Source organism: Oncorhynchus mykiss, chromosome 6 (assembly GCF_013265735.2).
Source record: "Oncorhynchus mykiss isolate Arlee chromosome 6, USDA_OmykA_1.1, whole genome shotgun sequence".
NCBI classification, from domain to species: Eukaryota; Metazoa; Chordata; class Actinopteri; order Salmoniformes; family Salmonidae; genus Oncorhynchus; species Oncorhynchus mykiss.
This window is the reverse complement of record NC_048570.1, coordinates 26,999,960-27,012,450: the sequence shown is the minus strand read 5'-3', so window position 1 is coordinate 27,012,450 and position 12,491 is coordinate 26,999,960. Positions and strand designations below refer to the sequence as shown.

At 39.3% G+C, this 12,491-nt stretch overlaps 1 protein-coding gene across 2 annotated transcripts; it reads right to left on the bottom strand.

The window, feature by feature from the left end:
* Positions 1 to 887: 887 nt before the first annotated feature.
* Positions 888 to 10,148, bottom strand: LOC110525630 (neuropeptide Y receptor type 1). 2 transcript variants are annotated; one of them, XM_021605919.2, is made up of 2 exons: positions 9,529 to 10,148; positions 888 to 6,161 (listed from the first exon to the last, which is right to left on the bottom strand). In XM_021605919.2, exon 2 carries the CDS (start codon positions 5,977 to 5,979, stop codon positions 4,867 to 4,869), a length of 1,113 nt encoding a protein of 370 aa, XP_021461594.1. In that variant the 5' UTR covers positions 5,980 to 6,161; positions 9,529 to 10,148; the 3' UTR covers positions 888 to 4,866. The 2 variants fall into 2 exon arrangements, with proteins under 2 accessions (XP_021461594.1, XP_021461595.1); XM_021605920.2 differs by lacking the exon at positions 9,529 to 10,148 and adding an exon at positions 8,862 to 9,520.
* Positions 10,149 to 12,491: the final 2,343 nt, after the last annotated feature.

Sequence of the window (12,491 nt, the reverse complement as noted above, 5' to 3'; positions counted from 1 at the left end):
GCAGATGTATCATTCAGGCCACTATGTTGTCAAACAATATAAGCCTACTTTGAGAATTTAGAGGATAGTATTAAGACCTGTAAGAAACATTCACTAAAACAGGCTATATTAAGAGTCTAAATGGCATTGGTTATGCTTTTTTAGTCTAACTGACAGATTCAATTTACTTTACATAAGTTATTATTTCTACTCTCCACATTTTGCATGGACCAATGCACTCGACCTGCTTTTCCTTTCAACCACTGCATGTAAAAAGTAATGAGATGGATCTAATTTTCTCTGTGATTATACAGCCAGCCACCAGAGCAATTAATACAGTAAGAGAGAGTATCTGTATCCTTTGGTGGGCACCCTATCACTAATGAGATGTCTGCTAAACCAATCTCAAGACTTTCACACAGACAGAAATGTCCTTGTCTGAAACTTCTTTCTTCATGTTATGGTGTTTTAACACCATCTACAGTGGGAGAATGTAACCTCGTCTCGATGACACTACCAACAATGTGTAAATTAACCTTGGCCTAGAGATAATTGTTTTCCCCCAGAACGCTTTGTAACAATTTGACTTACCAACCACAATTTGACTTACCACCCACCGTTAGAGGTGGCATGCCCCTAATGATTTATGAAAGGGTGGCCAGATCTAACAACTTTCAATTAATCACTAGTAAAACATGCTATTTCATGTTCCAGTTTTATCCTGATCAGTTACATGGGGGTAGGAATCCATACAAGGTACGTAAATGAAGGCCAAGACCCGCACAGTCAAATGCCACCCGTGTGGGGTAATGAGACTCATCAAGTGGCAGCTGCTTTCAACTGTCATTACCCCTAATACACAGCACAAAGAGACAAGACAATTTTGACTAAAATATTAGGTTTATTAAGATATTGTGTTTACAAAGACACAGATGAGTCGTTCTGCTATAGCATAATCTTGAGATGAGTGTGATGATCTTTGAAAAATATTTCTGTGGCAAAGGTTATCTTACAAATGTCCTTGTGTTCCATTAGTCATAACAGATCTATTGGCCACACTTTTCCCCAAGCAACTAAAGCTATCAGAGCAACCAGGGCATAAGGGCATCAGGAAATGCCTAATTAAAAATATGGCATTAGGACAATTCAAAAGCAACATGGAGGAACTGGTAAATATGTACTGAGCCAATATGTGAGTATGGCCCCAGGTGTCTGTTTCAATGCAGGTACACGTTCTTGCATGTCTAATACCAGGGTTAGAATTCAAGAGGCAGAGCTGCTTTATATGACCTATTCAACTGCCAAGAACAAAAAAGAATACACTACAAATCCCTCTATTTTTCTTCCACAGAAGTGAGGTTACACACAGGCCAATGTGACTTTGTTCTGTGACCACAGGAGGTATTGGTGGGAATTCATTAACATTTGAACCAATGGCATTTGACTGGGTGATCCCTGCTGTTTCAGACTAAGGATGGGTGGACTAATGCAGACTTCCTACATCCCATTCCTCATGTGTTTACGAATATGTTGTATACCTGCTCCAATAAGGAAAAGGGACAGTGTGGTTTTGTTTCATCACTTTACTTGGGTTCAAAATACCCACATAACCCTATAATTTAACATACACACACTTGCCATAACTATTCTTGACAGTCCACAGAAAACATCATCAGCTGAGCAAACTGTTTACAGGGCAAATGCAGATTCGGCTTATTTGGAAGTATCTATATTGGCCCCAACAGGATAAGTGATAAGAAAAGTAAACCCATGAATTGATACAGATTTCTGTTTCTGGGAGAATATGTGACTCTTGGAAAAGAATGTCAAACTCAACCCTGTAATCATATCTCATTGAATAACACAGAATGTGACCGCTTTCTCATCTGTGAATAATGAACAACTTATTAAATAGCTTTTTTACAGCATATGTTGTCTCATAAGTATTGTATAAGTGAGGAATTGATAGTGAGAGGAGTAAGGGGGAGGAATAGAATGCTTGAGAATCTGACATTTTTATTCTTGACTGTATTTGTGTGTTTGGTGAGTGAGTGAGTGAGTGAGTGAGTGAGTGAGTGAGTGAGTGAGTGACAGGGAGTGGAAACAGAATAGAAAAAGATACCAAATAAGAATCGATAAACAAATTAGAAATGGATACAGTATAGTTTTGTGACAGTTTTACTGCTTGGCTACAAATGGTCATTAACACACTATACATGTTTATTTTCATCTATTTGGAAGACACTTATCTATAGCACCCTGCAAAAAGTGAAAACAATAAGTTTAGGTGGATCTTTAATTTCATTAGTCAACCTTTAATATAAATATTTTCACATACAGATCTCAACCATTTCCCATTGGTAGTGATATAGATTTACAGGTATGGGTCACACAGTCTTACTTCAACATTGTCTGCTCATGTTTAAGAACATAAACACTTTCCCTTTGGGGTGTGGATAGCATTTACTAGACTGCTGTAAAACCAGGGCTGCAATTTAAGGTAGTAGAAAATGTGAGTGTACCACAAAATCAAATGTATTATTTTGTGAAAGATTCACTCTAAATCATAATGAAATAGATTGGGGAAAAGGAGAAAATGCTGACAGATATTGCTTTGATATATCTAAGGGCACCTACAGAAAAGAAAAAGAAAAAATATGAAATGCAATAAAATAAAATAAAATGTATCTTCTGTAAAGCTACTGTAACATCTTTTGGCATTCTAACTTTTTTGTCGATAAAGATTAACCCTGCAGAAAGGAATACATAGAATGTACAAAACTTTATCTGGCTTATAAAAGCTCATCGCTAACTACCCAGTAAACAGAGAACGCTCTTCAGACATTGGATAAAAATTAAGCAGAGCCATACATACATTTAAATATATGTATCTGACAAAATTTGAATTATCCAAATTTATGACCTCAAATTATTAAAACATCCTAGAAATGTTCTGAGAATTATATATTTTTAAGAAAAGGCAGCCAGCTTACAAATGTTTAGAGAAAACATGGCATGATATTTGCAAATACTTACTGTATATGGCATACTGAACTTTATTTTACCTGCAAAAGGAAATATTGCACACATTCATGAATGAGTTAGTTTGGTCATATTGGATAATCATTCTTGTAACTGCCAAATGGAATGGCTGAAAATGTGTTTACAAGAGTAGATTAGAGGGTAAACAGATGGAATGATTTATTCCCATTTATATTATAAACCAATTATCCCACATTGCAATACAAGAGGCATATCAGGTACCATACACACCACGCAGGGCTAAACTACACACCAGATCTATTACTGTACACACAAAGACTCAGTGGACCTCAGTGAGAGAGCAAGGATATACAGTAGGATATTATTCCATGTGCTGCTGTCAGAGTACAGAGTGTATTCATTTACTGCCCCTTTTCTTTTGTTATATGGCCCTAGATGTATGGTTGCTGCATGGCACATTTTATTATCAAAGTCAGCCACTAGCACAGTAATATATTTGGCAGTAAACTTTGGTGGGTACAAAACATGTCTGTGACAGGTACTGTGCTTTAAATCACTAGTTTTCAATGTCAGTCCTTGTCAAAGTTTTGTTTCAATACAAATTCCATAACTTTATTCTGTCATGGGTCTGTTTACAAACAAACCAGTTATGAGGATTTTATTGACATGGTGTGATCTTAGCCAAGTCATTTGCCGGTGTAAAGATCACGATTCCTATCTATGAAGGAAATCATTAACACATGCTTTTGGAGAACTATCCCTTTAAACCCACATCAATATCATGAATGAACCATTGGAAGTGGTTAGCACTTGGCATCCCTTAACATGCATATTCCATGAGTCTCTGCATGAGGGAAGGAATTGCACAAAGGAGGGTTGAAAGGATAGCGAATTCTATAAAAACACAATTATAGCAGTAGCTATCCATGATCCAGGATTAACAGGAGTAAAATGTGAGAAAAGGACAATCTGAAAATCTCACATTATTCAAACATGACTTTGTGAGTGGAACCCAAGAGGAGTTGAAGGTCAATGTAAAAGTCCTTCAATTATAGTCGATTTTAAAGACTTTTGTGCTGCCATACAAGTTTGACTATCATGACAACACATTTGGCTACACTCTATAGCAGTGTACCTCAAACCTTTCAAGCAGGAACCCTCTTTTTTTTGGCCAGAATTTCTGCGACCCCACACCTCATATCTTATGACAGCCTTAAAAATCGGTAAATTTCTATTTTTATATCAACAAATAACTTTCAATTAACTTCCATCTCTCTTATCAAAATTAAGAGAATCAATAAATACATTAACTCAATTCAATATTATTTTTCAAATTATCTTTCTCAAAAAATATATATCTATATTCCATTTAGCAGGTGCTTTTATCCAAAGCGACTTACATTCATGCGTGTATACATTTTGTCCTATAAATTAATCGTACATTTGTGTTGCATTTTTTTTTTTTTATCCCGCGACCACACCCCAACTTTGAATGTTACTGCTCTGTAGAGACCCAAATAATACATTGCAATATTATGTTGGTGTTAAGCACACCTTTTACTCCAGTGCTTGCAGTGAAGAAGACCTTTGCACCGTCATAAAATCATCGACTTCCTCTAAGGTGTAAAAACACATACCTAATTGAAAACACTGTAAAATGACTGTTGGGGCACAGTGTTCTCTTACTTTCACTCCGTTTCTCTCCATTCCCACTGAAGAGGTCAACCATTGATTGCTAAGAAACAAAACATTAACATGTGAATCATTTGAACAACCCCTGTCAACCCTTGCTCCAGCAAAAATCTCAGCAAGACAACCTTCAATGCATGGTCAAGACAATGACAAGTTCTATACTTTCGCTCTCCCTATCTGAATGGGTTGGGACTATACATTCATGCTGATCGATCCTTTGCTCAAGATCGACCCCTTAGTGACCTCTGTGCTGACAATAGAGAGAGGGAAGCTCTCATAACTCTCTGGTGCCCCCCAGCAGCGGCAGCGGTATAGGGTAGATTTGAGCTCTTTCTGGAAGTTACTGTTGAGAAAGCCATAGATTATGGGGTTGACACAAGTAGAGGCCATGGCTGTGAGGTGGCAGGCAGAGAAGATGATGTCATGCTGGCAGGATGGGATGGCCTGGTGATTCCAGTCAAACACGGTGTTGAAGATGTTGAGCGGGAGCCAGCAGAGGGCAAACACTGCCACGATGGAGGCCAACATGGCATTGATCCTCTTTGACCCCTTGGCCTTCTTCTGGCGGTTGTCCCTGGTTCGCTCTACCATGTATTTTCTCCGTCTGAGACGCAGGAAGATGCGCAAGTAGCAGACCAGGATGAGGATGAGGGGAAGGCAGTACTGGAAGAGCAGCAGAAAGGTGGTGTAGGCCAGTCGTTTGTGCTCTGAGGGCCATCGCTCCATACAGATGAAGTGGTCAGTGAAGGGATTGAAGGGGAGGCTAATGTTCTGGAAAGGACTGTTGGTGAGAACGTTGAAGGAGAGGAAAGGCAGAGAGATGAAGCAGGCCACCATCCAGGTGATGGCTACAGCCAGGTAGGAGTGGCCCACAACAGGCTTCCATCCAGTGGGGTGGATGATGAGTTGGTGGCGCTCCATGGCTATGAGGACCAGGGAGAAGACAGAGACTGTGACAGAGATGCACTGGACAAAGGGTGTGACCTTACAGAGTGCCTCCCCCAAGATCCAGCGATCCATTAGGGTGTAGATGATGGTGACCGGCAGGCACACGATGCACATGAGGATGTCAGAAATTGACAGGTTGGCGATGAATATGTTGGTGACATTCCTCATCTCCTTCTGCCGTGTGATGACAAACACCAGGCAGATGTTACCGATAAGGCCCACCCCAATCAGTGCGCTGTAGGCAACTATCAGGAAGGTTGTGCCACTCATGGAGGTGGGGCACTCGTCTGTGTCGCCCCATGTCATCTCTTTCCACCAGGCGTGATGACTACTATTGTTCATATGGGACACCTCCATGATAGAAGTCAGAACTTATTTTGTAGACTGGGATCCAGAAGTATTAGTATGGTGTTTCCCTCCACTTCAATATGATATACTATCTAATATGTCTTTATTGTATGTTTGAGTTTGCTGGGGTTTTCATCATACCAGTATTCTTATTTATGGCTGGAACATTGATTGCAGTCTTTGTTTGCTGTCTGAAAGAGAAAACAACACTTATAAGATGACATCTTTCACTGAGCTGATTTCCCAAATGTGAATGCAGTTATTTAATAAACCCAGGATAAATAAAGGACTTGTCTTTGCAACCATGTTAACTGCACTGAAAATAGCTGGAAGCAGGAAAATACTCTACTTTAGGATCCACTTTAGGTAGTGTGTTTTTGATGTAAAACAATCTTGAAATGTAATGTAATCTTTGCTTTCTATAACATAGGTTCAATGGGTTCCACTTTGGTGCACACACAATATACTCTGAAATAAATTTAAAAATAAAGATAGTAAGTGACTAGATATGCCTATACATTTTAAATTGGTCAAAACAAAACTTAGCCTTGGCTATCACTGCAGTATTCATTAATCTTTGTTTAGGATCTTGAGACGCTTGTGTAAGCACTGAAATTCGATTTATTAGAGTAGACTATTGCAAACCAGAGGAGAATGAATGATGAGAGAGCTTCAAGAGGCGGTGACTGAAAAACATGCAAATGTATCCGCCTGTCTACTTGAGTACTAGCATTCATAACTAACGATGTATTAACACCATATCATCAAGCAAACAGCATGGATGAACGCTGAAATGTGTTACCATCAAAAGGCCTCATGATATCATTTTGACTCCCCATACCAAAGACAACCCGTTCCAGCACATTTCCATGACAATAACCATGTCAATGACATGCCATCCGAATGAAACATGAGAAGGTACTTAATGTCAAGGACAGAATCCTGCTGGGCCGCCGCCTCAACTGGGTAGCATACACAATGGATATATTTCTTCCTCTCTCACAATCCAAGAGCTAGATCTCCTGTGCGGAAAATTACTCCCCTTCTTTAGTCTGTGTCTGACTATGACCTCAAGCGTACCACAAAGATTGTGATAGCTTTGAGGAGTCATCAGTCAAAGGGTCAGCTGTCCTACAGCATAGGTACTGGTACAGTATCCATTGACATATGTATTTAACCAACTGCCACCTCCTGACTAATATGTGATGTGCAATACGACTGGACTCCAATTCCAAGGATGAAGAAAGACTTGAGGTGCAGGAAATAGGAAGGGGGAAAGGGGGAGTGGAGGTCAAGAGAAGGAAGCAGCACTGATTACTAGGATGTTTAGCCCAAGGCTACAACATCGCTCCTGAGAGCAATTGGATAGGATTAAATTAATATCTTGGGAACTAGCAATTCAGGATAAGATCAGCATTCCATTCCAAAGACAACCCATGTTCTTTAACTGCAACAATATCAATTTCACAGTCAAAGCACAGCAAACTCTTGAGTTGAGATGAAATAACACATGGTCATTATTATTATCCCCATCATCATTGACACTATTCTTATAGGGTGTAATTTCCCATTCACCCATTGTGCATAAATGCACCTTTGAGATGATAAATTCAATATTTCTCATGTTTTTGCATCTACCTTTGATGGACCACAACAGATTTATATTCAGTGAGTAATGAAGTGATCTTTTCTTCTAAATGAAGTAGCCTCCAGGTTCTTAGGATGATTATTATCACTTAGTTCAAGGCCCTATGTGATTATAAGCTAGATAGAGACAGGTCTCTGTCTAATCAAACTTGAATAAACCACTTCTGCCTGGGGCTTAACCAGGGTTGTTTCTAATGATTATGTTGACAGTCACACTGAGGATTCTGTGATGATATAGCCCTAATCAAAACATCATTACCAAATGGATGGTGGTTCATGTAGGATTCTTTATGTGTCTGAACTTTATGTACAAAACCCCAAGGCTCATTACATCAATGGTACAGATGATCTAATGTAGAGCTTGTGATCTAGAGGGAACAGTTTATCAAATAAACAAACAATGCAATTGAATGGGCTAATAAAAGTTAGGCATACAGTACATCTGGTCACAGAATGTGCTACAAGAATCAATATGACTGGAATCAATTCAATGATGTGCTAGAATCTAACATAGCATGCTGTTAATGCCCCAGAATCAGATTTAAACCCATTAGGCCTATACTGTACAAAACAACTTAACTGTTTCACACATGTGAAACATGTGCATCATTAACTACTTATTAGCATACTTAGTCCTCTTTAGTATGTGAAACACAAGGCTTCCAAAACGTTAAGCAATTGGCAATATCCAAGACAGTTAAGACACTATAAAATGTATTATATGGACATATTGAGACACTTCCAGCAACAATGTATTGAATTTGCCACCACATGAAGCCATACATACAGTCCCTTAAATGTGTGTTGAAGCTTGAAATTGGCATTCTCTCAACTCTATGTTATTATATCCTGGCTATAGGTACCCAAAGAGATCTCATTGAACTAAAGCAAATATAGACAAGGGGTAATGAGGGGTGTCATGATACAAATTAAGTTTATCTTAACATGTGTGCAGAGTGAGTTAGCATAAATATACAGAGTTTATCCTCTCATTGAACATTGTTTTTGAAGCATTAGTTAGGGTTAGGGTTAGGGTTAAAAAGCAGTAGTTCAGAAATTAATGATCGTTGTCACAATGTTTCCTAATGTAATATAGCCCAACAAATATAATAGGCTATATTCTACATGGCATTATGGCAAAACAAAATATTAAAATCCTGTCTGTATAGCCTTAGCATATGTTTTTTCTATTATATCTAATAATTAGACCGAATGTGAGAATAAAAGAAAAGACGGATTCTTACCCGCTTCGCTCAACGTTTTTCTACATTTCACTGAGTTTTTCCTTGCCCCCCATTGACTATTCGAGAGCTAAGGTTCCGTCTCATCTACCAAATGATGCAGACGCACGAGGAACGCTCTTCCCCGCCTGAAACGATGAGCGACTCCCGCGGGTAGTTCGAGCCGCGGTGGTCATACAGGTCTTCCGTTCAAGCGAACAACCACATGACTAATGAGGCTAAAACAACGTTTCCTCTCTAGTAGCCTACTCCGGTCATTAAATGAATTATTAAGCCACAACTTATTGAGATCAACAAGTTCCCGTTTTGAACATTGAAGCCACAAACATTGTGACAGTATAATAAATCATCATACCAATTCAAGTGAAATCTGAATAGAGGAAAAATAAATTGGCTATTGCCTAATTTAGCAACCAATTAAATGCAACAAAGGGCTTCAACATCATATAGCCTATAATAGCTAGCGTAGCCTATCCTATGATAAATGCGCTTATTCCTTCAACTACACATCTGCTTCCCACAGCTGGAGAATACCATCTGAATCCCCAATTAAAGGTCCCTTACTTTGCCCATCCCTTCGTTTAATGATTCATTATTACACAATTACAACGCTATGAAAATAAATGTATAATTCATTGCCTATATTCTACGTTTGCCGTTATTTTCTCACCCTTTTCCGAACTTCACACTAAAGGTCAGGTCTGCTGGAGGAATCAATATTTGGAACCAAATCTCCACAGAAGAGATTTTATCAAGCATGCACAGGAAGGTAGGAGGTGGCTTGTCGGCATCAAGCATCAAACCTGTAGCATGCTTCCCTCTCGAAACAGTTCGCGCATATAACATTTTGTGACGTTTTTGTTCGTTTTCTTCTTGAAGCCAGTCAAAGTTCAGCAGCCGAAGTCTATTGCTGCGTTCAAATAGTAGTCGGAACTAGAAAAATCTGACTTTTTTGATTTGCTAAATCGTTGAATGAGGCAGCTTGATTAACTACAATCGAAAATGTCCCAGTTTTCTAGTTTCGACGAGCAAGTGAACTCGGCATCAAGCATAAAGCCTGTAGCATGCTTCCCTCTCGATGATTGCTCAACAGTACTTATCCTAGAAGAAGTTGCACTATTGCTAGTTTCATGTACTAGTCAGAACTCGGAAATGTACGACTTGCTAATTGGTTGTATTTATACACCTGCCGTGTTTTTATTGAACTAGGGATACAAGTTAAGAACAAATTCGTATTTACAATGACCTCCTACCCTGGCTAAAATCATAAACAGGATGACGCTAGGCCAATTGTGCGCCGCACTACAGTATGGGACTCCCAATCCCGGCCGGTTGTGATACAGAGCCATTGACCGCTGGGCCACTCCGGAGCCGAACCAATTATCAAGTTGCGCATTTCTGAGTTTCCTAGTTCCGACTAGCACACGGCATATATACTGGATTCTTCAATTAAGTGTTTGACGTCATTCAACAATAGATTACTAGTTTTCATGCACATTCTTTCACTTGAGAAATACTGCACCAGTTAGCTAGACGTAAAATTGTGCACATAAGCCTTCCAAAAGGTTTGGTTCGGCTGGCACCTAGCTGATCTCTGCAAGGAGAACCGAACGAGACCGCAATAGTTTGTCCATCTTGAGACACCGTAATAAAATAAAATCAAGCTTTATTTATACAGCACATTTCAGACACAATGTGCTTCACATTCACATTTCACATAAAAACAATGAAAAAATAAACAAAAATATTTTGGCAGCAGACACTGAAAATATATGGTCTGAAGCTGTTTTTCAGGAGGCTAGTATACAGTATATACACAACAAAATGAAAGCATCTAGCAGCACCCACCTGTAGCACGCGCTCCAGCAGGTATATCTCACTAGTCACCCCCAAAGCCAATTCTTCCTTTGGCCGCCTCTCCTTCCAGTTCTCTGCTGCAAATGACTGGAACGAACTGCAAAAATCACAAAAGCTGGAGACTCTTACCTCCCTCACTAGCTTTAAGCACCAGCTGTCAGAGCAGCTCACAGATCACTGCACCTGTACATAGCTCATCTGTAAATAGCTCAGCCAATCTACCTCATCCCCATACTGTATTTTTTTATTTATCTTGCTCCTTTGCACCCCAGTATAACTATTTGCACTTTCATCTATTGCACATTCTACCATTCCAGTATTTAATTGCTATATTGTAATTACTTTGCCACCATGGCCTATTTATTGCCTTACCTCCCTTATCCTACCTCATTTGCACATGCTGTATATATACTTTTTTTGTACGGTATTATTGATTGCATGTTTGTTTATTCCATGTGTAACTCTGTGTTGTTGTTTGCCAGGTCGCAGTTGCAAATGACAACTTGTTCTCAACTAGCCTACCTGGTTAAATAAAGGTGAAATATATATATATTTAAATCATGTCATTTGCCTGATGTCAATCAATATGGATGGGTAGCGATGTGTCATATGAACATTTTTGTCTCCTCTTTCAAAACTAAGCAACAATATGGTGAATAAGTTAGAGGGAAAAAAGTGTAGGCCATCACACTCAACTGGTGAAAGTAGTCACATCCCATGCAGGCAGGAATTCTGACCTTTCTGTTTCCATAGCATAGCTTACTGTTGCCATCCCCCCCAAATCGACCAGTTTCCCTGTGTTTTTCCAAAGGTCAATTAAACTGGTAAGAAAATATTACAGATTGGCATTCCTCCTCAATGCAAAAAATGTAGGAGGCTGGGTTAGAATTTGAGAATCACAGCTACCATGCCCACCGCTGTCAAACTGTGTGTCTCACATCCTTCCTAATTGAAACAGCATCCCAATACATGATGACAGATCCTACAGGCTTTCACAAAGAAAACTATTTAATTGAGATGTTGCACCTGGTGAGCCAGAAGATGACAGGTTCTTACTGTCCCCACGCACTTCCCCTAGAGAGGGATGTGAAGAGAAGGAAGACCTGAATGAGTCAGATTTCGACTGACTGTGCTTGAAAACCAGACAGACAGAACATCTAAAATTAACACACAGCATGGTGTTCCCGTGGAGCGTGGATGCAGGTTTGATCTTCCTGAACAATTAGGTGATACACATCCCTCACATTTAGGTTCCTGTTTTAGAACTGCTGTTTTCACAGGTACAAAGTAAAAAATCTGCACAATATTTTAAATATTTAGAGTACAACATTTTTTAAACGAGATGCCAACATTTTATAGTGGCCAAACCAGAATTCTCAGGATAAACAGATTATTTTATTTGACCATTTGGAAGAGAGTGAGTGTGCATGCTCCTTTGCTGAGAGAAAGCAGAGGGACTTGGGGACTTGGGGTCTATTTTGTCCCAATGAACAAGCATTCAATACTCTCCAGTAATGAAATGCAGTGGTATAGAGGACTACAGCTCTTCTCCCCCGCACAATCTCACACCAGTAACTCAAATGCCCATCCCTACATCCACACTATTTTTAACTGCCATTGCTGTGAGGAAAGACAGACATGAAGGAACATTATTTCAGAATGAATCAAATATACACTACCGTTAAAAAGTTTGGGGTCACTTAGAAATGTCCTTGTTTTGAAAGAAAAGCTAAACATTCACTCCTGTGTTCCAATGGCATGTTGTGTTACCTAATC

Coding starts and splice junctions, on each gene's coding strand:
- LOC110525630 (XM_021605919.2), bottom strand. CDS start 5,979: ATGGAGGTGTCCCATATGAACAATAGTAGTCATCACGCCTGGTGGAAA.